Source organism: Dermochelys coriacea, chromosome 3 (genome assembly GCF_009764565.3).
Source record: "Dermochelys coriacea isolate rDerCor1 chromosome 3, rDerCor1.pri.v4, whole genome shotgun sequence".
NCBI classification, from domain to species: Eukaryota; Metazoa; Chordata; order Testudines; family Dermochelyidae; genus Dermochelys; species Dermochelys coriacea.
In genome coordinates, this window is record NC_050070.1 from 13,223,644 (window position 1) to 13,248,086 (window position 24,443).

At 42.3% G+C, this 24,443-nt stretch overlaps 1 protein-coding gene and 1 long non-coding RNA gene across 2 annotated transcripts in view; one reads left to right on the plus strand and one right to left on the minus strand.

The window, feature by feature from the left end:
* On the plus strand, window positions 1-20,037 carry LOC119852947 (cysteine-rich venom protein-like). The gene is made up of 8 exons (XM_038395175.2): window positions 1-148; window positions 7,200-7,261; window positions 8,534-8,650; window positions 9,248-9,335; window positions 12,389-12,534; window positions 14,506-14,600; window positions 16,624-16,709; window positions 18,963-20,037. Exons 2-8 carry the CDS (start codon window positions 7,202-7,204, stop codon window positions 19,088-19,090), a joined length of 720 nt encoding a protein of 239 aa, XP_038251103.1. The 5' UTR covers window positions 1-148; window positions 7,200-7,201; the 3' UTR covers window positions 19,091-20,037.
* Window positions 18,134-24,443, minus strand: part of LOC122459192 — a 14,903-nt gene continuing 8,593 nt past the window's right edge. Inside the window, exons 2-4 of the long non-coding RNA XR_006279705.1 lie at window positions 22,398-22,400; window positions 20,891-20,898; window positions 18,134-18,143 (exon numbers count right to left, since the gene is read on the minus strand). This is a non-coding gene — a long non-coding RNA (uncharacterized LOC122459192). The remainder of the gene's footprint in view (window positions 18,144-20,890; window positions 20,899-22,397; window positions 22,401-24,443) is intronic.

Here is a 24,443-nt window from a genome sequence, read left to right on the forward strand (position 1 = left end):
GTTTTATAATGTCCTCTGTGATGTTGACTCACCTTATCACAGCAAGAAACAGGTGAGCTATATATCATGCTCCAGTGAAGAAATCCATTCACTTCCACCAACTCTTGAAAGGTGCAGAAGACATTTCCTGTCTTCCCAGAAAGGAAAGGTAAGATTTACATTCCTTTATTTAACATACAGGGAATTTATTCTCAGGTTTTAAAACATAATTTACTACAAAGAAGGCTGTTTGAAACATTCGGGCACTCAGAGCAATATAATGCCTTGATTTTTTTCAATGAAATGAGGAAGACTAAAAATAGTCAAAGGTTTAGCAAAAATAAGAAGAGAAAATATGGAAAGAATCAAGAAAAAATGAGAAGTACCCTTTACACTATGTGACTAGGCAACAAAGCCGCAGCTAAGCAGGGGTATTAAATAATAAGACTGGTCCGGCTTCATTTGAAAACAGATGCATTTTTGCTTGAAAAACTTGTGCACAGCCACAAATTTACCAAAAAATCCTCCCATTCTCTAGTTCATAATGAAATGCAGGAAAAAAATCATGTTTTTAAGAATATTTCTTTAATCTCAAATACCGGGGCAGCCATGCATAATATTACATTTGGAAATAGTAAGGTAAAGTTACAAGACAACAAATGCATGATAACGATACTTTAGAGTCAAACAAACACAGCACCATAAACATGTTTTAGCAGGAAAGAAAATGTATGTTTATTAACCCTAAAGATCAGCATTAATTAGCTGAGGAACTGGCAATGCATAATGAATGCTGATGCCACAGACAGATAAAATTATGAGATGTTTTGCATATACTTATCAGTATTTGGGGAGCTGAGATTAGAATCTTAGTTACAAAAAGCATAGGACAAGACCAGTTCAGCTAAAGCAGAAACTCTTTTAATGGTAGCAGTAGGAGGTCCCTTATCCTCTTTGTGGGTGAGCTGCTACAGGACAATGTCACAAGGCCATAATACTACTCAATTGCCAATACCTGTCACTAGATACCTAATCCAAGAGGAGTGCAGGCAGACATTAAGACTGTGTAAAACAAAATGGACCAGTTCCCTAGCTGATACAAATGGGTGTAGCTTCACTGAAGCTGATAGAGGTACACCCATTTGCACCACCTGAGGATAGGACCCATTGCTTACTGTGTCATACAAGCAATATGATGAGCAGTGGAGCTGGTTATACAGGGAGGAAAATGCAACCTGCTTTTCCCCCATGCTCTCTGTCAACATGCTCTCTTTGCGAGTAGCTCTACAGACCCACTTCTGCGGCACATGGAAATGTCAGCTAACCTCATCTTCATTTTACCATGAATACATTAAACTAAAACCAACAACCTCCTGCTAAACCAAGCACAAAATTAACCTAATAACAAATCTACCTGGCATCATGCCCTTAAATTTACTAAGACTGGGGCTTGGGCAATGGGCCAATGGAAGTGAATTGCAGCCCAGCCACTAGCCCAAGCCAATTAAACCACAGGTACTTTGAGCCAAAGCCTCCAAGCTGATCCTAATGACAATGACAGGGAACAAAGATCACCAGAGATGGGTCCTGGGCCTTACAGGGATTTGAAAATACTCCCAAGCACTTTTTAAATTGCATCCAGAATGAAACAGAAATGCAGTGTAAGGATTCAAGCATACCTCTCACCTGCTAAGAGTCCTGTCCAGTGCAAGAAATGGGCAGCTGAATTCTGCCCTGGATAGGGCTATCGGGTGGACCACTAAGGCCGGCCTGCATCTCGCCAGCTCATCACTCTTCCAGTGCTGATCATTAACCACCTACTCATTGAACATGAATTCAGCGGACATCTTTGTGCTTATTTCTCTCAGTTATTCAGCATTCATAGATTCATAGATACTAAGGTCAGAAGGGACCATTCTGATCATCTAGTCCGACCTCCTGCACAGCGCAGGCCACAGAATCTCACCCACCCACTCCTATGAAAAACCTCACCCCTGTCTGAGCTATTGAAGTCCTTAAATCATGGTTCAAAGACTTCAAGGAGCAGAGAAGCCTCCCTCAACTCAACCATGCCCCATGCTACAGAGGAAGGTGAAAAACCTCCAGGGCCTCTCCAATCTGCCCTGGAGGAAAATTCCTTCCCGACCCCAAATATGGCAATCAGCTAAACCCTGAGCAATATGGGCAAGATTCACCAGCCAGATACCCGGAAAGAATTTTCTATAGAACTCAGATCCCATCCAGCTAATATCCCATCTCAGGGGATTTGGCCTATTACCCTGAATATTTAAAGATCAATTACTTACCAAAATCCCATTATCCCATCATACCATCTCCTCCATAAACTTATCGAGTAGAATCTTAAAACCAGATAGATCTTTTGCCCCCACTGCTTCCTTGGAAGGTTATTCCAAAACTTCCACTCCTCTGATGGTTAAAAACCTTCGTCTGATTTCAAGTCTAACTTCCTGGTGGCCAGTTTATACCCATTTGTTCTTGTGTCCACATTGGTGCTGAGCTTAAATAATTCCTCTCCCTCTCCTATATTTATCCCTCTGAATATTTATAGAGAGCAATCATATCTCCCCTCAACCTTCTTTTAGTTAGGCTAAACAAGCCAAGCTCCTTAAGTCTCCTTTCATAAGACAAGTTTTCCATTCCTCGGATCATCCTAGTAGCCCTTCTCTGTACCTGCTCCAGTTTGAATTCATCCTTTTTAAACATGGGAGACCAGAACTGCACACAGTATTCTAGGTGAGGTCTCACCAGTGCCTTGTATAATGGTACTAAAACCTCCTTATCCCTACTGGAAATGCCTCTCCTGATGCATCCCAAAACCGCATTAGCTTTTTTCACAGCCATATCATATTGGCAGCTCATAGTCATCCTATGATCAACCAATACTCCAAGGTCCTTCTCCTCTTCCGTTACTTCTAATTGATGCGTCCCCAACTTATAGCTAAAATTCTTGTTATTAATCCCTAAATGCATAACCTTACACTTCTCACTATTAAATTTCATCCTATTACTATTACTTCAGTTTACAAGGTAATCCAGATCCTCCTGTATAATATCCCGATCCTTCTCCGAATTGGCAATACCTCCCAGCTTTGTATCATCTGCAAACTTTATTAGCACACTCCCACTTTTTTGTGCCAAGGTCAGTAATAAAAAGATTAAATAAGATTGGTCCCAAAACCGATCCCTGAGGAACTCCACTGGTAACCTCCCTCCAACCTGACAGTTCGCCTTTCAGTAGGACCCGTTGCAGTCTCCCCTTTAACCAATTCCTTATCCACCTTTTGATGTTCATATTGATCCCCATCTTCTCCAATTTAACTAATAATTCCCCATGTGGCATGGTATCAAATGCCTTACTGAAATCTAGGTAAATTAGATCCACTGCATTTCCTTTATCTAAAAAATCTGTTACTTTTTTAAAAAAAGGAGATTAGGTTGGTTTGGCACGATCTACCTTTTGTAAAACCATGTTGTATTTTGTCCCATTTACCATTGACTTCAATGTCCTTAACTAATTTCTCCTTCAAAATTTTTTCCAGGACCTTGCATACTACAGATGTCAAACTAACTGGCCTGTAGTTACCCGGATCACTTTTTTTTTTCCTTTCTTAAAAATAGGAACTATATTAGCAATTCTCCAATCATTCGGTACTATTCCTGAGTTTACAGATTCATTAAAATTCTTGCTAATGGGCTTGCAATTTCAGGTGCCAATTCCTTTAATATTCTTGGATGAAGATTATCTGGGCCCCCCGATTTAGTCCCATTAAGCTGTTTCAGTTTCGCTTCTATCTCTGATATGGTAATATCTACCTCTATATCCTCCTTCCCATTTGTCATGCTACCATTATCCCCAAGATCCTCTTTAGCCTTATTAAAGACTGAGGCAAAGTATTTGTTTAGATATTGGGCCATGCCTAGATTATCTTTAACCTCCGCTCCATCCTCAGTGTTAAGCGGCCCCACTTCTTCCTTCTTAGTTTTCTTCTTATTTATATGGCTATAGAACCTTTTACTATTGGTTTTAATTCCCTTTGCAAGGTCCAACTCTACTCGACTTTTAGCCTGTCTCACTTGATCCTTACATGTTCTGACCTCAATTAGGTACCTTTCCTTGCTGATCCCTCCCTTCTTCCACTCCCTGTATGCTTTCTGCTTCTTCTTAATCACCTCTCTAAGATGCTTGCTCATCCAGTTTGGTCTACAACTCCTTCCTATGAATTTTTTCCCCTTTCTTGGGATACAGGCTTCCAATAGCTTCTGCAGTTTTGATTTAAAGTAATCCCAGGCCTCCTCTACCTTTAGATCCATAAGTTCTTCAGTCCAATCCACTTCCCTAACTAATTTCCTTAATTTTTGAAAGTCAGCCCTTTTGAAATCAAAACCCTAGTGCAGATTTTTTTTTGTAATCCTTCCATTTAGTTTGAACTGAATTAGCTCATGATCACTTGAGCCAAGATTGTCCCCTACAACCATTTCTTCTATGAGGTCCTTGCTACTCACCAAAATTAAATCTAAAATGGCATCCCCTCTAGTCAGTTCAGCAACTACTTGATGAAGGAATCCATCAGCTATCGCATCTAGGAAAATCTGAGCCCTATTATTATTACTAGCACTGGTCCTCCAGTCTATATCTGGGAAGTTAAAGTCTCCCATGATCACGCAGTTTCCATTAGTATTTACTTTATTAAGACATTAAAAGGGCTCTATCCATATCCAAATTAGATCCGGAGGTCTATAGCACACCCCAAGCACTATCGTAGGAGAGGCTTTACTAGTTTTCTTCCCCAATGTAATTTTTGCCCAGACAGACTCTGTCTTATCCATTGCATCGCTTCTTATTTCTTTACATTCTACCTCATCATTGATATACAATGCTACTCCACCCCCTTTACCTTTGTTTCTGTCTTTCCTAAAGAGCACATACCCTTCAATACCTGTAGTCCAGTCATGACTACTATTCCACCATGTTTCTGTTATCCCTATGATATCTGGTTTCACTTCCTGCACCAGTAGCTCTAGTTTCTCCATTTTGTTACCTAGACTCCTCACATTGGTGTACAAACATCTTAATTTTTGCTGTTTGGCCTCGCTCACATTTTGTACCCTATTAGGCACAGTCATTCTACATCCAGTATAACCTATTAGACTAGTATCCACACCGCCCTCACTCCTTATATACATTCTCCTACCCACGGCTGTATCCATTCTTACTTCATCTGCTTCCCTCTCAATGCTAAAATCTGGCGTGGAGATTTTCTGGACATCTCCCATCCATCTCCCCCCAATTCCTAGTTTAAAGCTCTCTTTATCAGTTGTGCCAGCCTCGATCCTAGAAGTCTATTTCCTTCCCTACTGAGATGAAGTCCATCCCGAGAGAACTGACCTCTGTCCGTGAATGCCTCCCAGTGGTCATACATCCCAAAGCCCTCCTTATAGCACCACTGCCTAAGCCATCTGTTGACAGTCATAATCTTGTCAGACCTTTGTTGCCCTTCTCTAGGAACAGGAAGGATCCCACTAAAGATCACCTGAGCCTCAATTTCCTTAAGCGTCTTCCCCAGCCTAGCATAGTCTCCCTTAATACTTTCCAGCGAGAATCTAGCCGTATCATTTGTTCCCACATGAAGGATAATTAGGGGATTCTTTCCCGCTCCCTTTAGGATCCTTTTCAACCTCAGGTCTACATCCCGTATCTTAGCACCCGGAAGACAGCACACCCTTCTATTCTCAGGATCAGCTCTAGTTACAGGCCTGTCTATTCTTCTCAATAAAGAGTCCCCGATCACATAGACCTGCCTTTTCCTGGTGACAGTGCTATTCTCCAGTCTCTCCCCTGTTCTCTCTGGCTGCAAGTTCTTTCCATTCCTATTTTCCCTTACAATCTTCTTCAACCCATCCTGTATCCTCCTGGGGCTCATATTTGGTGTAGTCTCCCTTGACTCTTCCCCTTTTTCTATAGGGCTAGCCTCTCTTCTCTTCTTCCTTACCCTTCCACCTTCAACAAGTACCTGCTGAGCCCCTTCTTCATTTTCCAACTCTGCAAACCTGTTCCTAAGCTCTATTTCTCCTTCACTAGCCCGTCTTTTTCTCTCTTTTTCAGCATTCACACTGGGGAGAAGGAATCTTCCCTCAGCATTCTCACGTGAGCTATGCAAAGGTTGGGTAGGTGTAGGCAGAGTTACTTACCCACTTACTCCTTCCCCAGAGCAGGTGGAAGGGGAATGGACAGAGACTTAGCTCCTGCCCTTACTCACTGGCCAGAGTCATGAGGAAAGCAGTGCGAGCTGGGAATAGAAGTTGACATTGGTGCTATAGACCAGCAGCAAATTACTATTCTGAGGAGCAAGGAGACAGCAAGGGAGGAATTGAGGCAGAGAAGGATGTCTCCTAAGGATACTTCTGGGAGCTCATGCATCACCCCTTGCTCAGGGTTGTATCTAATGTCACCATCTAGCCCTAAATCTTACCTTCATTCCATGCAGATGGCCACCTCCCTGCTTTCAATTACAAACTAGGGGCACTGGTGTGAACTAAACCTAAGAGGCTGAATTCAAACTGGGTTTGCACTGGCTTGTGCTACTGTAACCTCAGGAGCATGGAGTAGAAAGTCTGTTGGGGAGACCTCTATGATACCACATCTTCAGCATCCCCTCCACAATGGGATGGACAGTATGGGCAAGTGCAATCCAGTAAGTGGCTAGGAGTATTGCAAAGGTGGGTAGTGCGCATGCTAATTCAGTGCATCCCCTCAGCAGTCTCCACAGGGAAGGTTCCTGTGGAGCTCTGGCTAGAAACTAAACCTGTTGCCACATAATGAAAGCCCGAAGACAGGGTGGAAGCAGTAGTAATGTCTCCCCTTCCTCCGTGCAGAGAAATTAGTACCTTCCTCTACACTTAACTTAGGCCATTGTGTTTGACCACAGTCTAAAAGAAAACCTGCTAGTAGAGGAGCATGTACTGTGAGGAAAACATGGAAAGCTGGTTGGTTCAAAGTGCTGATAGAAGTAACAGAGAGAGAAAGAAAGGAGGATTTTTCTTTCTAGTATAAAGACCTGGTGACAAAACCACTGCCTTTCTGATTGAGAAAACCCTAGATATGTACAGCACATGGAAGCACACTTCTGCTGGAATGTATTTAAGTAAACATAAGCTATAGACAGGAAAGAGAACTAAGCAGGTTGTTCTTCCCTTTTCAGAGATGATTCTGCTGGCTGCATTCCTGGGCCTGGCTGAGGTGCTGCAACCATCCACGGGACAGGTAGGACAAGAGCTGAGTGGGAAACATTTTTCCAATCCCATGAATATTTTGAGATTTCTGAAATGTTCCTGTCCTGAAACAGGATGAAAAGTAAAAATTTCAACTATTTTTGCAAACTGGAAAAGAAAAACACATTTGGTTCCAGACATTCGAAACATTCCACTTCAGTCATTTCAAAGCACTTCGTGTTGATTTTGACTATTTTTGGGGATGGGGGTGAAATTTTAAACCCAGTTAAGACCCTAAAGCAACACAAGCATTGAACGTGACTTAAGTCTTTAAAATGGTGCAAGTGTTCAAGGCAAACTAAAGGCCAGATCCTTCAAATACTTTCACGATTAACTTTACTCATATAAGTAGTCCTCTCTGTGGCAATAGGATTGCTCAGGTCAAACACATTAAGAAACAATTTTAGGATTAGGACCTAAGACCTTTAGCTGAGTGAGGCTGAATGAAAAGTGAAATGACACATACGTGCAGTAATACTGACTGAGCTTAGATGTTCATAATTGGAAAAACTGAAAGTTATAATGAAAACTGTTTTGTAACCTTAGGTGTGACATTCACGATCATGAAGAAATACTATAGTATACTAAAACAAAAGGAGGACTTGCGGCACCTTAGAGACTAACAAATTTATTTGAGCATAAGCTTTCGTGAGCAACAGCTCACTTCATCGGATACACTAAGGAACTCACATTTTTCATGGTATATTTGCAGATGTGAAAGAAGAATTTCAAAATGTCAAAAGCTTCAGCAAAAATTTCCAGACAGATGCTTAATAGTCACATAGCTCCATATAAGAATCTCTTTGCTATATCTCCGTGCAGCTCTTAGCACAATGGGATCCTCATCAATGACTAGGGTTCCTAGGAGCAATCACAATGTAAATAAATAAATAATTTGATGTAGTTATTCTTGTCTTTACCAGCACTGAATATGGCCAAATATACAATATTTAGAAGAATCTGTCAATCTAAAAAAATCCTAAGATTAGATACTAATATTAGTTTCTCAGTTCTAAATTGTGCTCACCAGGAGCATATATGAAGTAGGGTGCTAGGTAACATAGAATACAGATATCAGAATCTGACCCATAATTTATTAATTAATTATTGATTCATTCTGATTAAATTAATTTTAAAATATTTCATGAGCTAATGATGTTTATCAAGACACATTACTTGGAATTGATTCCTAGCTTCACATATAAAATATTTTTCACTCACACAACCTATATGCGAAAAAAACATTGTACTTTTTTTTATTTAGACATCAGGTTTTGCTTCTCTGTCAACTGACAAAGCAGATCAACAAAAGGAGATTGTTGACAAGCACAATGCCCTAAGGAGAGGGGTGATGCCAACTGCTCGCAACATGCTGAGGATGGTAAGATGCATTTTGCAAACTAATCTGTAATGTATACTAATGTTACTAGGTTTCAGAGTAGCAGCAGTGTTAGTCTATATCTGCAAAAAGAAAAGGAGCACTTGTGGCATCTTAGAGACTAACAAATTTCTTTGAGGATAAGCTTTCGTGAGCTACAGCTCACTTCATCGGATGCATGCAGTTACTAGAGAATTTGCAAGGTCACAGCATTTCAACCGGCAGAAAACATGCCATTAGAATCTTTTCCCCAATAAGATGTTAGAGAACATAGGAGTTTCAAGGGAAGGGAGCACGTTGCGGGTGACAAATCTTGCTGCTCATGAACAATATCTCCTTTCTGAGTGAATGGAAAACCCATTAGCTCTAGTCTCTCATGCGTCTTGTGGTATGTTCTCTCTAGCTAGTCACCATGATATCTAGCCTCCTAAGGTGTGCAGCTACTGAGCCCCTTCTCCTTTTACTGCCCAAATGAAAGAGAAGGAGTTGTCAAGATTTTAAACACTTTGAAAATGCAATATCCAAGTGTATGTTCTCTTCTACATTCTGCATTACTAAGAGGTGCACATCTGAACATGTAATGCTTCTCATTTCATTAAGGAATGGAGTCCTGCAGCTGCAGAGAAAGCCAAAAGTTGGGCAAATGAATGTATTTTATCCCACAGTCCTGAAAACAGAAGGAAAACTAGTAAGTAAAGTGTCAGTTTTAAATGAATAATGCAAAATTCAACCAATGTTCAGATAATATAACCCCATTCATATTTAAGTAGTATTAATATTTTGCTGAATGAATAACATTTATAACAGCAGAGTGTATGGATTCATCTATTCTGCTGTGTGATATTTAGAGTTAAGCAATATCTTTTGAATATAGACTAAATTTCAACATTAAAGAAATAATGAAAAATTTCCAAGAAATTTCACAATTTTTAATTTTTGGGAAAAAAGGGAAAATTTTTCAAATGTTTTTGTTTAGATTTATCTCCTTCCAATCTCCCTCCTCCAACTCCTTATCCCTAAACAGTTCTAACAATATGAAGAGTATTTTGTGTGAAGGTAAAACACTTTTAATTGAGGTCACAGAGTGATGAACAATGCTGTTGTTACTTTGAGCTTATTCAAGACTGGACCCAAAACAAAACAATGGACATGAACGTTCCTGACACATGAGAAAGTTTGAATCCAGATCCAAATTTAAGTTTTGATTCTGATCTATGTTGCACCAGTTTTACACTGGTGTAATGCCATTGACTTCCATGGAGTTACTCATAATTTAAGAATCATTGCAAGAAAACTTATTTTCTCAGTATTTTCAGAACAAACACCAGGGTGGATTAAGAACATAAGCACAGCCATATTGGTTCAGACCAAAAGTCCATCAGCACAGTATCCTGTCTTGCGACTGTGGCCAATGCCAGGTGCCCCAGAGGGAATGAACAGAAAAGTTAATCATCCAGTGATCCATTCCCTGCTGCCCACTCCCAGCTTCTGGCAAACAGAAGCTAGGGACACCATCCCTGCCCATGCTGGGTAATAGCCATTGATGGACCTATCCTCCATGAATTTATCTAGTTCTTTTTTGAACCCTGTTGTAGTCTTGGCCTTTACAACATCTTCTGGCAAAGAATTCCACAGGTTGACTGTGGATTGTGTGAAGAAATACTTCCTTTTGTTTGTTTTAATCCTGCTGCCTATTAATTTCATTTGGTGACCCATAGTTCTTGTGTGATGAGAAGGAGTAAATAACACTTTCTTATTTACTTTCTGCACATCAGTCATGATTTTATAGACCTCAATCATATCGCCCCTCTGTCTCTTTCACAAGCTGAATAGCCCCTGTCTTATTTATCTCTCCTCATACAGAAGCTGTTCCATACCCCTAATCATTTTTGTTGCCCTTTTCTGAATCTTTTCCAATTCCAATAGATCTTTTTTGAGATGGGGCGACTACATCTGCATGCAGTATTCAAGATGTGGGCATACCATGGATTTATATAGAGGCAATATGATATTTTCTGTCTTATTCTCTATCCCTTTCTTAAAGATTCCCAACATTCTGTTCGCTTTTTTGACTGCCGCTGCACATTGAGTGGATGTTTTTAGAGAACTATCCACAACTCCAAGAGCTCTTTCTTAAGTGGTAACAGCTCATTTAGACCCCATCACTTTTTCTATATTGTTGGGATTATGTTTTCCATTATGCATTACTTTGCATTTATCAATAGTGAATTTCATCTGCCATTTTGTTGCCCAGTCACCCAGTTTTGAGAGATCCTTTTCTAGCTCTTCGCAGTCTGCCTGGGACTTAACTATCTTGAGTAGTTTTGTATCATCGGCAAATTTTGCCACTTCACTATTTACCCCTTTTTCCAGATCATTTATAAATATATTGAATAGGACTGGTCCCAGTGCAGACCCCTGGGGGACACCACTATTTACCTCTCTCCATTCTGAAAACTGATAATTTATTCCTACCCTTTGTTGCCTATCTTTTAACCAGTTACCAATTCATGAGAACACCCATATCCCATGGGTTCCCTCTTATCCCATGACAGCTTACTTTGCTTAAGAGCCTTTGGTGAGGGACCTTGTCAAAGTCTTTCTGAAAATCTAAGAACACTATATCCACTGGATCCCCAGTATGCCCAGTACTGAAGTCAGGCTTACTGCCCTGTAATTCCCAGGATCACCTCTGGAGCCCTTTTTAAAAATTGGCATCACATTAGCTATGCTACAGTCATTCGGTACAGAAGCTGATTTAAATGATAGGTTACAAACCACAGTTAGTAGTTCTGCAATCTCACATTTGAGTTCTTTCAGAACTCTTGGCTAAATACCATTTGGTCCTGGTGACTTATAACTGTTAAGTTTATCAATTTGTTCCAAAATCTCCTCTAATGACACCTCAATCTGGAACAGTTCCTCAGATTTGTCACCTAAAAAGAATGGCTCAGGTTTGGGAATCTCCCTCACATCCTCGGCCATGAAGCCTGATGCAAAGAATTAATTTAGTTTCTCCACAGTGGCCTTATCATCCTTGAGTGCTCCTTTAGCATCTCGAGTGTCCAGATGCCCCACCAGTTGTTTAGCAGGCAAAAAAAATTTGTCTATAAATTTTTCAGTCTTTGGCTAGTTGTTCTTCAAATTCTTTTTTGGCCTTCCTAATAATATTTTTGCACTTCATTTGCCAGAGTTTATGCTCCTTTCTATTTTCCTCACAAGGATTTAACTTCCACTTTTTAAAGGATGCCTTTTTGTCTCTCACTCCTTTTTTTACTGTGTTGTTTAGCCATTGTGTCACTTTTTTGGTTTGCTTACTATGGTTTTTAATTTGGGGTATACATTTAAGTTGAGCATCTATTGTGGTGTCTTTAAAAAGTTTCCATTCAGCTTGTAGATCCTTAACAGTAGCTCCTTGAAATATAGACATAGTTTATGGAGGAAACCAGAAGGCTGGGCCAGTATGAGACTATTCAGGATCTGAATCTTTGAATGCTTGTGAGAATCAAAGTTAACCTTTGAACCATTGGGATTTACCCAACACCATTCACTCATGACCTGGAGAGTGACAAAGGGCAAGACTGTAGTGTGTGGATGTTCAGGAAATGAAACAAATTCTTCCCACCAGACTCTCCTATAAACTCTTGAATCTTCTACTGGTTCTACCCACATGATGAAGCGCTTGTATTTTCTTAAGCCCCTTTCATCAGTTTTTGTGAATGGTTTCCTTTCCATTTTCAGCAGTGAGCTGTGGTGAAAATCTCTACATGTCAACTGCACCCAATTCTTGGTCAGATGCAATTCAAGCCTGGTACAATGAGGTGGAAAATTTCATGTATGACATTGGACCAACCAAACCAGGTGCAGTGATTGGCCATTATACTCAGGTAGGGACCATAACACCACTTGTTACATTCATGTTTTAACTGATACATGTTTGACTAAATGATTATCACAGGTAGGAGAAATAACAGCTTCAATATATCTAAAGAAAATAAACACCATGAAGAATAAGAATTATTCCAACAGAGAAAAATTAATGTGGCAAAAAGAAAATAAGAATATGGAAATTGTAGACTAAATATTATGACCAACTTCCTCACAGTGAGGTCTTTTTAACTAAGGGATACAGTGGAAACCCTATGGTTTGGATATTTTAAAACTAGGCTAGACCAAACTCCTTAAGTTGTAGGGAACAATACCGCATTGGCAGAGGGATAGACTCGATAACCTACTAGATTTTTTTCTTGTGGGTGTAATGTTGTTCTTGCTGTACTGATGGCAAATTAGGTTATAAGTTATTATCTTCCCATAGCGTTCCTTCAATAACTTCTTCAGACACATACACATTCACAAATTATAAACTAATCAAGCTAATTCTCCTACAGGTTAGGAAGAAAGAATGTGTGAGAGAATTTATTTGTATTTTTTGAATATTTTGGAGATCCTAAGTTATTACTGGAATGGGGGCGAGATAAGAACCTAGAGAGATAAAGATCTCTAGATAAAAAAGAAAAGGAGTACCTGTGGCACCCCAACCTGAAGCAAATACTCACCAGCAACCACACACCACACAACAGAACCACTAACCCAGGAACCTATCCTTGCAACAAAGCATGTTGCCAACTGTGTCCACATATCTATTCGGGGACACCATCATAGGGCCTAATCACATCAGCCACACTATCAGAGGCTTGTTCACCTGCACATCTACAAATGTGATATATGCCATCATGTGCCAGCAATACCCCTCTGCCATGTACATTGGTCAAACTGGACAGTCTCTACGTAAAAGAATAAATGGACACAAATCAGGCATCAAGAATTATAACATTCAAAAACCAGTCAGAGAACACTTCAATCTCTCTGGTCACTCGATTACAGACCTAAGAGTGGCTATTCTTCAACAAAAAAACTTCAGAAACAGACTCCAAGGAGAGACTTCTGAATTGGAATTAATTTGCAAACTGGATACAATTAATTTAGGCTTGAATAGAGACTGGGTGTGGATGGGTCATTATACAAAGTCAAATTATTTCCCCATGTTTATTCCCCTGCCTACTCCCCTCAGACGTCTGTTCCACAGATGTTCTTGTCAACTGCTGGAAATGGCTCACCTTGATTATCACTACAAGAGGTTCCCCCCCTCCCCCCGCTCTCCTGCTGGTAATAGCTCACCTTAAGTGATCATTCTCATTACAGTGTGTATGATAACACCCATTGTTTCATGTTCTCTATGTATATAAATCTCCCCACTGTATTTTCCACTGAATTCATCCAATGAAGTGAGCTGTAGCTTATGAAAGCTTATGCTCAAATAAATGTGTTAGTCTCTGAGGTGCCACAAGTACATCTTTTCTTTTTGTGAATACAGACTAACACGGCTACTACTCTGAAACCCATCTCTAGATAGGTTTACAAACCCTGTAGAATCGGATTGTCTTAGGCTGCCCGCCCTGAAGGGGCAATTATGACCATCTAGTCTCACCAGCTGTGGTTAACACTGACCGGATATTTTTATCTAGTGAATCCTGAATCTTGCCCAACATTTTGTGGATGAACCAGAGTATGTGTTGTTTGAATGTATGTCTTGATTTAAATATTCCAGGTGACTGAGAATCTACCATGTCGCTTGCGTTTCATTCCCATTACATCCTATAAAGGATGAATAAGACCATATGAAAACTACATGCTTGTTTCTGGTTTCTCTCCTACAAGATGTGACTTATATTCTGCCACACTGTGTAATAAGATAATGTGCCCAAATCCAGATTCATAGAAAACCTTTTAAAATGTATATTTGATATTAAAAATATAGTCTTTCACATTCACTCATGTAGTTACTCTTCTATCTCCAGGTGGTTTGGTACAAGTCTTACCAGACTGGATGTGCAGTTGCCTTTTGTCCTGAGAGTGAATACAAATACTTTTATGTTTGCCATTACTGCCCTGCGTATGTATTAACTATAGATTTAATTGATTATTGGAATTTCTTAGTGTTTTAATTCATTAAAATGACCCAGGAAACTTGAAGCTACATTGCAGATTGCATCATAATTTTTAGTGGGTTTATGGTAGGAGGGGCAATTCAGTAATAATGGTGTGCAGAAGCATACATGCAAATTACATTATAAAATAAAACAACTCATAAAACCCTTAATAATTTCTCAGTGAGGTCTGCTCCACTTAAAAATCTAAGCTTTCTTTTCTAACTGCTTAGTAAGTGAGAAATATGAGCATCTTCTTTTTATACAACATGGGTCTGCAAGAAGCTTTTCCTGGGGCATGTTATCCAATAACTGCCTCCTGCACAGGAGCAGATTTACCATGAAACAAATCATGCGGTGGCAGGGATCCCCCCAAATGCAGGATAAATATTTCACAATCTGCCCCCGAGTCCCAGCTGGTGGTGCAGCAGGGATCAGGCAGGCAAGCTGCCAGCATGCCATAGCTGGTGGCCTCATGCTGCTCCCGGAAACGGCCGGCTGCTGGCATGTCTCTGTGCGCCCCTGGCAGTGGGGAGGCAGCTCCGCGCACAGCTGCCACCCCAGACAGTGTACGGAGACCCGCTATCCCCCACCCACCCAAGGGGCTCACAGAGACGTGCCAGCAGCAACACATCATGGCTAAGGCGGCTCCCTGCCTGCTCTTCCTCCCTCCCTTCGCACTGCTTCACTCTCGGAAGCAGCCAGCATGTCCCTGCAGCCCCTGGGGGGGGTGTCTCCATGCACTGCCCCCGCCCTGAGCACCGACTCCGCAGCTCTCATTGGCCAGGAACCGCTAGGAGTGGCTGCCGGTGGGGGGGGGTGTGCCGGTCATTTTAGGAGCCACGCTACCCGAGGTAAGCACCGCCCCTCTGCCCCCTCCTACACCCCAACACCCTGTCCCAGCCCAGAGCCTGCACCCTGCACCCAAACTTCCTCCCAGAGCCCACACTCCTCATCCCCTCCCACACCCCAATCCCCTGCCCCAACCCAGAGCCCAACCTCTCACCCCTCCCACACCCAAACTCGCTCCCAGTGCCTGCACCCCACACCCCCTCCTGCATCCCAACCCCCAGCCCAGAGCCTGCAATGTGCACCCCTCACCCCCTCACACTCCAACCCCCTGCCCCAGCCCAGAGCCTGCATCTAGCATCCAAACTTCCTCCCAGAGCCTGCCCCCTGCACCCACTCCTGTACCCCAGCCCTCTGCCCCAAACAAAGTACCTCACTTTATTTTCATTTACTTCCCATTACTTATACTACAGGAGGAGGATGAAAAAAAAAGAAAAGTGGGGGGGAGCTAAGAGAGAATGTTCTTTTTCTTGGATGGCTTCCAAGGTGAGGCCCACAAAATGAAGTGCGCACAGGGCCCCACTAACTCTAAATCTGCCACTGCCTGCAACGTTACTTGTACCTTCCTCTGAAGTAGCAACGCTGGTCACTGTGAGCCCTCTATTCAGGATGGCACATGAACACTTGCAAGTATTGTACGCAATCAATCGTTAACAATAAAGCCAAAGGGTAGGAGTTTCAAAGAAGTGCAGGGAGTTTGGCTATACATCTTTGATTCATATTAAACGTTACATTTTGACATTTGAAATTGTGGTTTGATACACACCAGACTAAGGGTGTGTCTACACTGCAGCCAGGGGGTGCATCTAGATGAGCTGCAATGGCACCTGTGACAGTTTTATTCTAGCTCGCTTGCAAAAATAATAGTAAGCATGCATCAGAACAGGCATCAGCCCAGGCTGGATAAGCCTGCCTGACTCCTCTAGGCACATACTCACTTGTGCAGCCTGTGCTCAAGCCTGCCCCATGACGTCTTCACTGATTTGCAGCCTGGTAGCAGGATTAGAGCTTGTGAGGGGATGTCTGCACAACCTACTAATCACACCCACTCCTGCAATGTAAATGTCCCCTGGGTGTAAATGAAGATGTGTGTTGTAGACTGGCTTTATGTTTTATGCTGTTTAATTTTACCCCTTTCAGGGGGAATATCAATACCTTAAAAACACCTTACGACTCAGGAGCCGCGTGTGGAGATTGCCCCAATGCTTGTAACAATGGACTATGCAGTAAGTTTTAGCAATTTGAAGTACTAATAAGTGACAACTTTGCCACTGCAAAACAAAGTTTAACTCCCTTTGTGGGAAGGCTTTGGGAAATTATCAACTCAAAAACCATGGCTCCAGAGCCAGCCTGCTAGGCCCTTACACACGCTCATTGCTAAGCATGCCATGTTTGAAAATAAGCATGTGTCGGGGCTCGTGTAAGGGCTTCTGATGGGGGACTGGTATGTCTGGGGAATGTCATCGTGTCATCATGTCCCCCTCAAGAGAGAAGACTGAGGGGGACATAGTCTGCAAAGATGTGCAATTTTGTTATAAAGGAGATGGTGATCAATTGTTCTCCACATCCTTCCAGGGTAGGACAAGAAGTAATTGGCTTAGTTTACAGAAAGGGAGATTTAGATATCAGGAAAATCTTTCCAACTGTAAGGATAGTTAAGCACAGGAACAGATTGGAATTCTCATCATTGGAAGTTTGTTTTTTTTAAGACTAGGCTAGATTAACTTGTCAGGGATGGCCTAGGAATACTTAATTCTGCCTCTGAATGGAAGCAGATGACCTCAATGTCCCTTCCGGCCCTACATTTCTGTGATTCTGTACTGAATAGGACTTTATACCATTAGTCTGATTTATTGTTTGTATTGCGATAGCACTTAGGAGCCACTGTCATGGACCAGGACTCCGTTGTGCTAGGCACCACATAAATAGATAATGAATATTCCAATTTAAATCAGTGATACAACTTGTTGAGTATGCTGCTGCTTAATATGAGCCAGGAGATCGCCATTAACTCTGCCCCCCCCCCCCCCCAAAAAAAGAAGAAAAGAAAAAGGAGCTTGTGAAAACATTTAAAATATTTAACACCTACAATGGCAAGAGCAAGTTCCCACCAGGGTTTTAGACCAAATTAGTTGTCCAGTCCAAGTGGAGTAATGGCAATTTCCTACTTCTTATTCTAGGTAATAACCTTTGAGCCCCAGTGTGGAACTTTTACTCACCCTGGTGAGCACTTATTCATGCAAGTAGCTCTGTTGGCTTCAGTGGGACTGAGTAAGTGCTCCTCCACCTGGGTGAGCATTGCACATTCTAGCTCTGGGTGTTTTATATACTAGCCCCTTTGCCCGTGAGCAACAAGTTCCTTCTAGGCTTGCTGTGGTGCCTCTCCCACGACAGCAAAGCTGCCTCGTGGTGTGTAAGAACAAACTGGCTGAATGACCGAGTCTCTAATCTGTTATGTCTCCTCATATGCCTCCCCAGGCAGAGAGAGGCAGCTCTCATCCCCCTCTCTCGTGTGGTAGACTGTCAGGGCCTTTTGCTAACAACCAAAGCCACTTGGATTTGTACTGTTGAGTGTATAGAAAAACCTGCGGTCGATTTTGCAGTTGTAACTTCCAAGACACACATATGGACAGAAGGTGGAACTCCTGGAGGTGCTGCACCTGAGGCAGGCACAATAGTTCTGGGAGTAAAGGGACAGTATGTCACCCTGTGAAATGATGCAGACAGCACACCCCGCTGAATGTGCACAGAGGTGAATGGGGCCATCGCTTTGCCCTTCATTCAGCTCCTCTACTCATTTTGGGGTGACTAGCACCATCACACTGAGTCACTGAATTCCCGAAGGATGGAACTTACCCATGTACAGAGGCTCGTCACAAACCCGATGCCCCATTAAGGTCCCACCAGTTACTATTTTCATGGGCTACGTTGGACTGTAATGTGGCACAGGCCTTGCACTGACCATCAACATAGGGATGGATTTCACCCTGAGCTCAAAGTAAGATTGTGCCAAGCCCCGGGGCAAATGTGCAACGGAAGTAGGACAGTTCCTTATGACATCGTCCTTCTGGATGACTGGGCCGATATATTGATACAGTCCACAGGATATACTAGGTTTGCAAATCTGGATAGCTCATTCCTGGGACAAAAATGCTACTGGGAAATAAAGGACAGAGAACAGATCCCATCTTTTTAAAATGAAACCAGCCTCCAAACCTGACTTCTCCTTATTGTAATGGTATTGTAATAAGCTGTATTAAAGCAAAAAGCATTGCTCCACCTAATAAAATGCCTTGAATTAAATAAACAATATTTCTGTGGCCAGTTAGACTTTTAGAACCTTACTGGGAAATAAGTAAAACTGTGCTAAAAAAATACAGTGAAAAATGTTTATTTTGTCAAAATATGCTTTAACAAGAGGAAAAACACCCTACACTGTTTCCTTTAATATCTAATCTCATGATGTGTTTCATTTTCAGCCAATCCTTGTACGTATGTGGACACATACTCAAACTGTCCTGATTTAGCAAAGAACTATGGATGTGAACACTTCATGATCAAGAAATACTGTCTTGCCACCTGCCGTTGCACCACTGAAATAAAATAACAACCTCGGATTCCTCCCTTCATGGAAATTCTTCTTTTTAATGACAGCACCTTTTAGAAAATCAGGGTCCCATCTTGCAGCCCTCATGTATGTAGTCCTAGTGCCTTCAATAGGGCTACTCATCTGAGTGTAGGATGTGGCCATTCAATTTAGATTCTTATCCTAGTTTAATTCTTTGTTTTAAAATGTTGTAGATTTTTCTTCTTTGCTTGAAATTCAGCATCTGACATGCTAGACTTATATAATATTCAATGACTGAGATTTCTTCTCCATCAATATCAACTACACTCTCTACAAAATACTATTTAAAGTACTATCTATCTAAAGATCAGTTCCTGCCAAGATATACATGTATAGTCCTTATTCCGTAAGTAATCCCATTGATACAATGGGCCAGACATCTCCATCTTCATTCATGTGGAGAGCCACCTTACTGCCCAAGCGTTCCCGCTAGTTGCAACAGGAATACAAGGGTTGTAAGGTCTTAATCAATGGGAGTAAGGGTAGCAGAACTGTTTCCACTAAAAGTACTGAGGGCTGGATTCTGCCACACTTGATCACAAGGAGTAGTACCTTACTCTGCAAATAAACCTGTGTACTGCATTGCAAGGAGGACCTCAGAATTTTGTTCACTTAGATTAACTGGACTACTCCTAGTATAAGATACTACCCAGCATGAATAAGAGTGCCAAAATCTGACCCTCAGTGAAAAGGGGCTGTTGAAACAATGGGATCAATAAATCTATTCTTGAAAGTAATTACCACACAAGGAAGGAAGGATTATGAGATAGGGAAATGTTCTTCTAATAACAAATAGAGAGCTGTTACTTGAGTTACTTTTAAATTATTTGTCATTTCTGTATTACTCATTACATTACTCATTCAATATTGCACAACTTGTTTTGGCTTTTATTACTTCTGCTTCATGTAAAATACTGTTTTACCAGCTTCCATGGAGTGTAAGTCTTTATCACAAGTCTTTGTCCATGTAGCCTTGGTGCTGCAAGCAATGTTTGACTGATATTCCTGGAAACACTGCAGAAGATCTGTAACACACAGTTATATTTTGAAGAGGTGAAGTTTCTCGGGTAGAAAAAGTAAAAGAATGTAGACATCAGAGAAGCAATTCTAGTCCAAGTAACAACAAACAGACAAAAAGTTCTGCGGCTCACAAAGGGCCAAGTCGAATGAGTAAAGACTATTCATGTAAGGAGGTGGAATTTCACTAAGAATGAATTTGGCCTTCTCTCTCCTTCTTACATTCAGTCTGGCATCTGGTTTCCTTCCTCCTCACTATCACAGAAAGAGAGTGTTATAGATAATACACAACAACTGTCTCTGACCTTTGGGAAAGAGCTGTTGCATTGGGCATTCAGCAGAGAGTGGATAACAATGAACCCACAGTTCCCATAGCATCCCTTTAGTTCTCCATAACATGACTTCTCCTTTAGGCACTCTGCCATGCAGGGCACCTCTATAGCTTTAAAGGCCCTGATTCACCAGAGTACTTAGGCAGATGCTGAACTTTAAGTGCATGCTTATGTAAGCAAATGCTTGCAGTTGAGCACATGATTAAGTGTTTTGCTGAATCAGGGCCAAAAGCATGAGTAGTGAATAAACCATTCATTCATTTTACACCTGCCAAAAAAGTATTACATATGGATATGAAGAACATCCAAAGTTACAATTAATACAGTTTAGAAGGGATATTAAATTGTGCTTTAGGGATAAGCTAAATTCCAACTATTAGAGACAAGAATGAGAGCTAATGTGGGGAAAAGGGAATTGCAGGGTTCTTACACCTTCCTCTGGATTAGCTGGTACTGGGCACTCTTGGAGACAGGATACTGAATTAGATGGACCCCTGGTCTGATGCAGTTTGGCACTCCCTAGATTACCCATTGCACAAGTGATACTATATATGGAATCAGAGTAGCAGCCGTGTTAGTCTGTATTCGAAAAAAGAAAAGGATTACTTGTGGCAATTTAGAGACTAACAAATTTATTTGAGCATAAGCTTTCGTGAGCTACAGCTCACTTCATCGGATGAATTCAGTGCAAAATACAGTGGGGAGATTTATATACACAGAGAACATGAAACAATGGGTGTTACCATACACACTGGACTGGTCCAGGCTGAGGTTGATGGTGGGATGGAAATTGTTGAAATCATGGTGGAATTCCTCAAGAGCTTCTTTTCCATGGGTCCAGATGATGAAGATGTCATCAATGTAGCGCAAGTAGAGTAGGGGCATTAGGGGACAAGAGCTGAGGAAGCATTGTTCTAAGTCAGCCATAAAAATGTTGGCATACTGTGGGGCCATGCGGGTACCCATCGCAGTGCCGCTGATTTGAAGGTATACATTGTCACCAAATGCGAAATAGTTATGGGTCAGGACAAAGTCACAAAGTTCTGCCACCAGGTTAGCCGTGACAGTATCGGGGATACTGTTCCTGATGGCTTGTAGTCCATCTTTGTGTGGAATGTTGGTGTAGAGGGCTTCTACATCCATTCTACATCTTGAGGAATTCCACCATGATTTCAACAATTTCCATCCCACCATCAACCTCAGCCTGGACCAGTCCACACAAGAGATCCACTTCCTGGACACTACGGTGCTAATAAGCGATGGTCACATAAACACCACCCTATATCGGAAACCTACTGACCGCTATTCCTACCTACATGCCTCTAGCTTTCATCCAGATCATACCACTCGATCCATTGTCTACAGCCAAGCGCTACGATATAACCGCATTTGCTCCAACCCCTCAGACAGAGACAAACACCTACAAGATCTCTATCATGCATTCCTACAACTACAATACCCACCTGCTGAAGTGAAGAAACAGATTGACAGAGCCAGAAGAGTACCCAGAAGTCACCTACTACAGGACAGGCCCAACAAAGAAAACAACAGAACGCCACTAGCCATCACCTTCAGCCCCCAACTAAAACCTCTCCAACGCATCATCAAGGATCTACAACCTATCCTGAAGGATGACCCATCACTCTCACAGATCTTGGGAGACAGACCAGTCCTTGCTTACAGACAGCCCCCCAATCTGAAGCAAATACTCACCAGCAACCACACACCACACAACAGAACCACTAACCCAGGAACCTATCCTTGCAACAAAGCCCGTTGCCAACTCTGTCCACATATCTATTCAGGGGATACCATCATAGGGCCTAATCACATCAGCCACACTATCAGAGGCTCGTTCACCTGCGCATCTACCAATGTGATATATGCCATCATGTGCCAGCAATGCCCCTCTGCCATGTACATTGGCCAAACTGGACAGTCTCTACGTAAAAGAATGAATGGACACAAATCAGACGTCAAGAATTATAACATTCAAAAACCAGTTGGAGAACACTTCAATCTCTCTGGTCACTCGATCACAGACCTAAGAGTGGCTATACTTCAACAAAAAAGCTTCAAAAACAGACTCCAACGAGAAACTGCTGAATTGGAATTAATTTGCAAACTGGATACAATTAACTTAGGCTTGAATAGAGACTAGGAATGGATGAGTCATTACACAAAGTAAAACTATTTCCCCATGGTATTTCTCCCTCCCACCCCACCCCCCCACTGTTCCTCTGATATTCTTGTTAACTGCTGGAATTAGCCTACCTGCTTGTCACCATGAAAGGTTTTCCTCCTTCCCCCCCCCCCCCGCTGCTGGTGATGGCTTATCTTAAGTGATCACTCTCCTTACAGTGTGTATGATAAACCCATTGTTTCATGTTCTCTGTGTGTGTGTATATAAATCTCTCCTCTGTTTTTTCCACCAAATGCATCCGATGAAGTGAGCTGTAGCTCACGAAAGCTTATGCTCTAATAAATTTGTTAGTCTCTAAGGTGCCACAAGTACTCCTTTTCTTTTTGCGAATACAGACTAACACGGCTGCTACTCTGAAAACTATTGATAAATGATTTCTTGACAGACAGCATGCTATCAAACTAAGTTTTCTTTAACCATCTTAAGATCTATTTCTTTATCTGGTGATAGCGAGTGCCATTAGGAAGGGGTCTCCTTCTTAACAGCCTGATATTATATTGTTTTAATGTAATTTAGATGGAATGTGAGGATGTGACTTCCTACTTCCTAGCTAATGGCTGCTGCTTGGCTGCTCTTTTAATCTGGCTGCAGACAAAGGCCTTAGGCCTTACAATATGGCCGCAGACAAAAGCCTTATCCTTACACGCCCAATAAAACCACAGACCCGATTTAGTAGCGAAGGCAACTAGCCACGTTTATTGTTAACGAAGCAAGGACCTAGTATCCCTTAGTCTCTACAGGACCATTAACACACGTATGCCTGTTACAATGGACCAGCTCCGTCAGTGGTGGGACTTTCCACTGCCTCCTAGCCTGGTCAAAGACACTTCCTGAGACTCCATTTTATACACCAATACAAACAAGTTATGTATTGCCCCTCTTATGTGGTTAGTTACCATCCTCTACTATGTACATGTGGGTTCAAGCATCTCTATCCATTACACCGTCCTCCTGACCTTATCTTTAGGTCAGCATGTTCCTGTTATCTTTGGGGAATGTGTCTGCACCATATTTGGTATCAAGGTGTTCTGGTAGCACTCTTCTGGAACGTGTTTGCATGAGAGTCCTATGCCTAGCACTTAGGAATGTGTGTGTTTTTGCAATACCAGCCCTGTTCTTGCCAGGATCTGTGAGCTTGCAAGCAGGCACGTTTTATAGCAGGGCCTGCCTTCTGCTTACAGCCTGACTTTTGCTAACTCCGCTTTGTATCAGCAAAGCTTGATCACTACTTTAGTTCGGGCCTTAGGCCTCACACTGGGCTTCTCATACATAGGGGTGGTGAGTTTTAGGGGCCGTGATGCCCGGGCTCCAGCAAATTCAGGGCCCCGGGGGGCATGGCTCCACCAATGTTTGGGGTCTCTCCCCCGGACCCACCTGCCACCCCCCCCCGTGCGCCTCCCCCGGGGCCCACCTGCTGCCCCCCATGCACCTCCCCCCAGCGTCCCTGCCGGCTCTGGGCAGCGGGTGGCTGCCCCTGCAGCTCCGCACTGCGCTCTCTCACCAGCCGCTGCCAGCTGCAAGGGAGCAGTGCCAGGGGCAGGCTGAGGCAGCTGCCAGGGCTGGCCTTTGACCAGGTGAAAAGGGCAGTTGCCCAGCGTGACGTGCTGCTGGGGGTGCATTTGATACATCCCGCATGACCTCACCCGCGGCCAGCCAGCTGGGCTTGAGGAGGGGAAGCGCTCCTGCCAGCCCAGCCAGGGTCAGGGTGGGAGAGAAAAAAACACACATCCAAGCTGTAGCTTGAGGTACTCACTCTCAGCTAACTCCGCTGGCGGGAGCA

Excerpts from the sequence above, each read along its gene's own strand:
- LOC119852947 (XM_038395175.2), top strand. The coding sequence starts at position 7,202 with ATGATTCTGCTGGCTGCATTCCTGGGCCTGGCTGAGGTGCTGCAACCA. Across the intron at positions 9,336-12,388 it reads TGAAAACAGAAGGAAAACTA|CAGTGAGCTGTGGTGAAAAT; the intron begins GTAAGTAAAGTG and ends TTCCATTTTCAG. Across the intron at positions 16,710-18,962 it reads TTGTAACAATGGACTATGCA|CCAATCCTTGTACGTATGTG; the intron begins GTAAGTTTTAGC and ends TTTCATTTTCAG.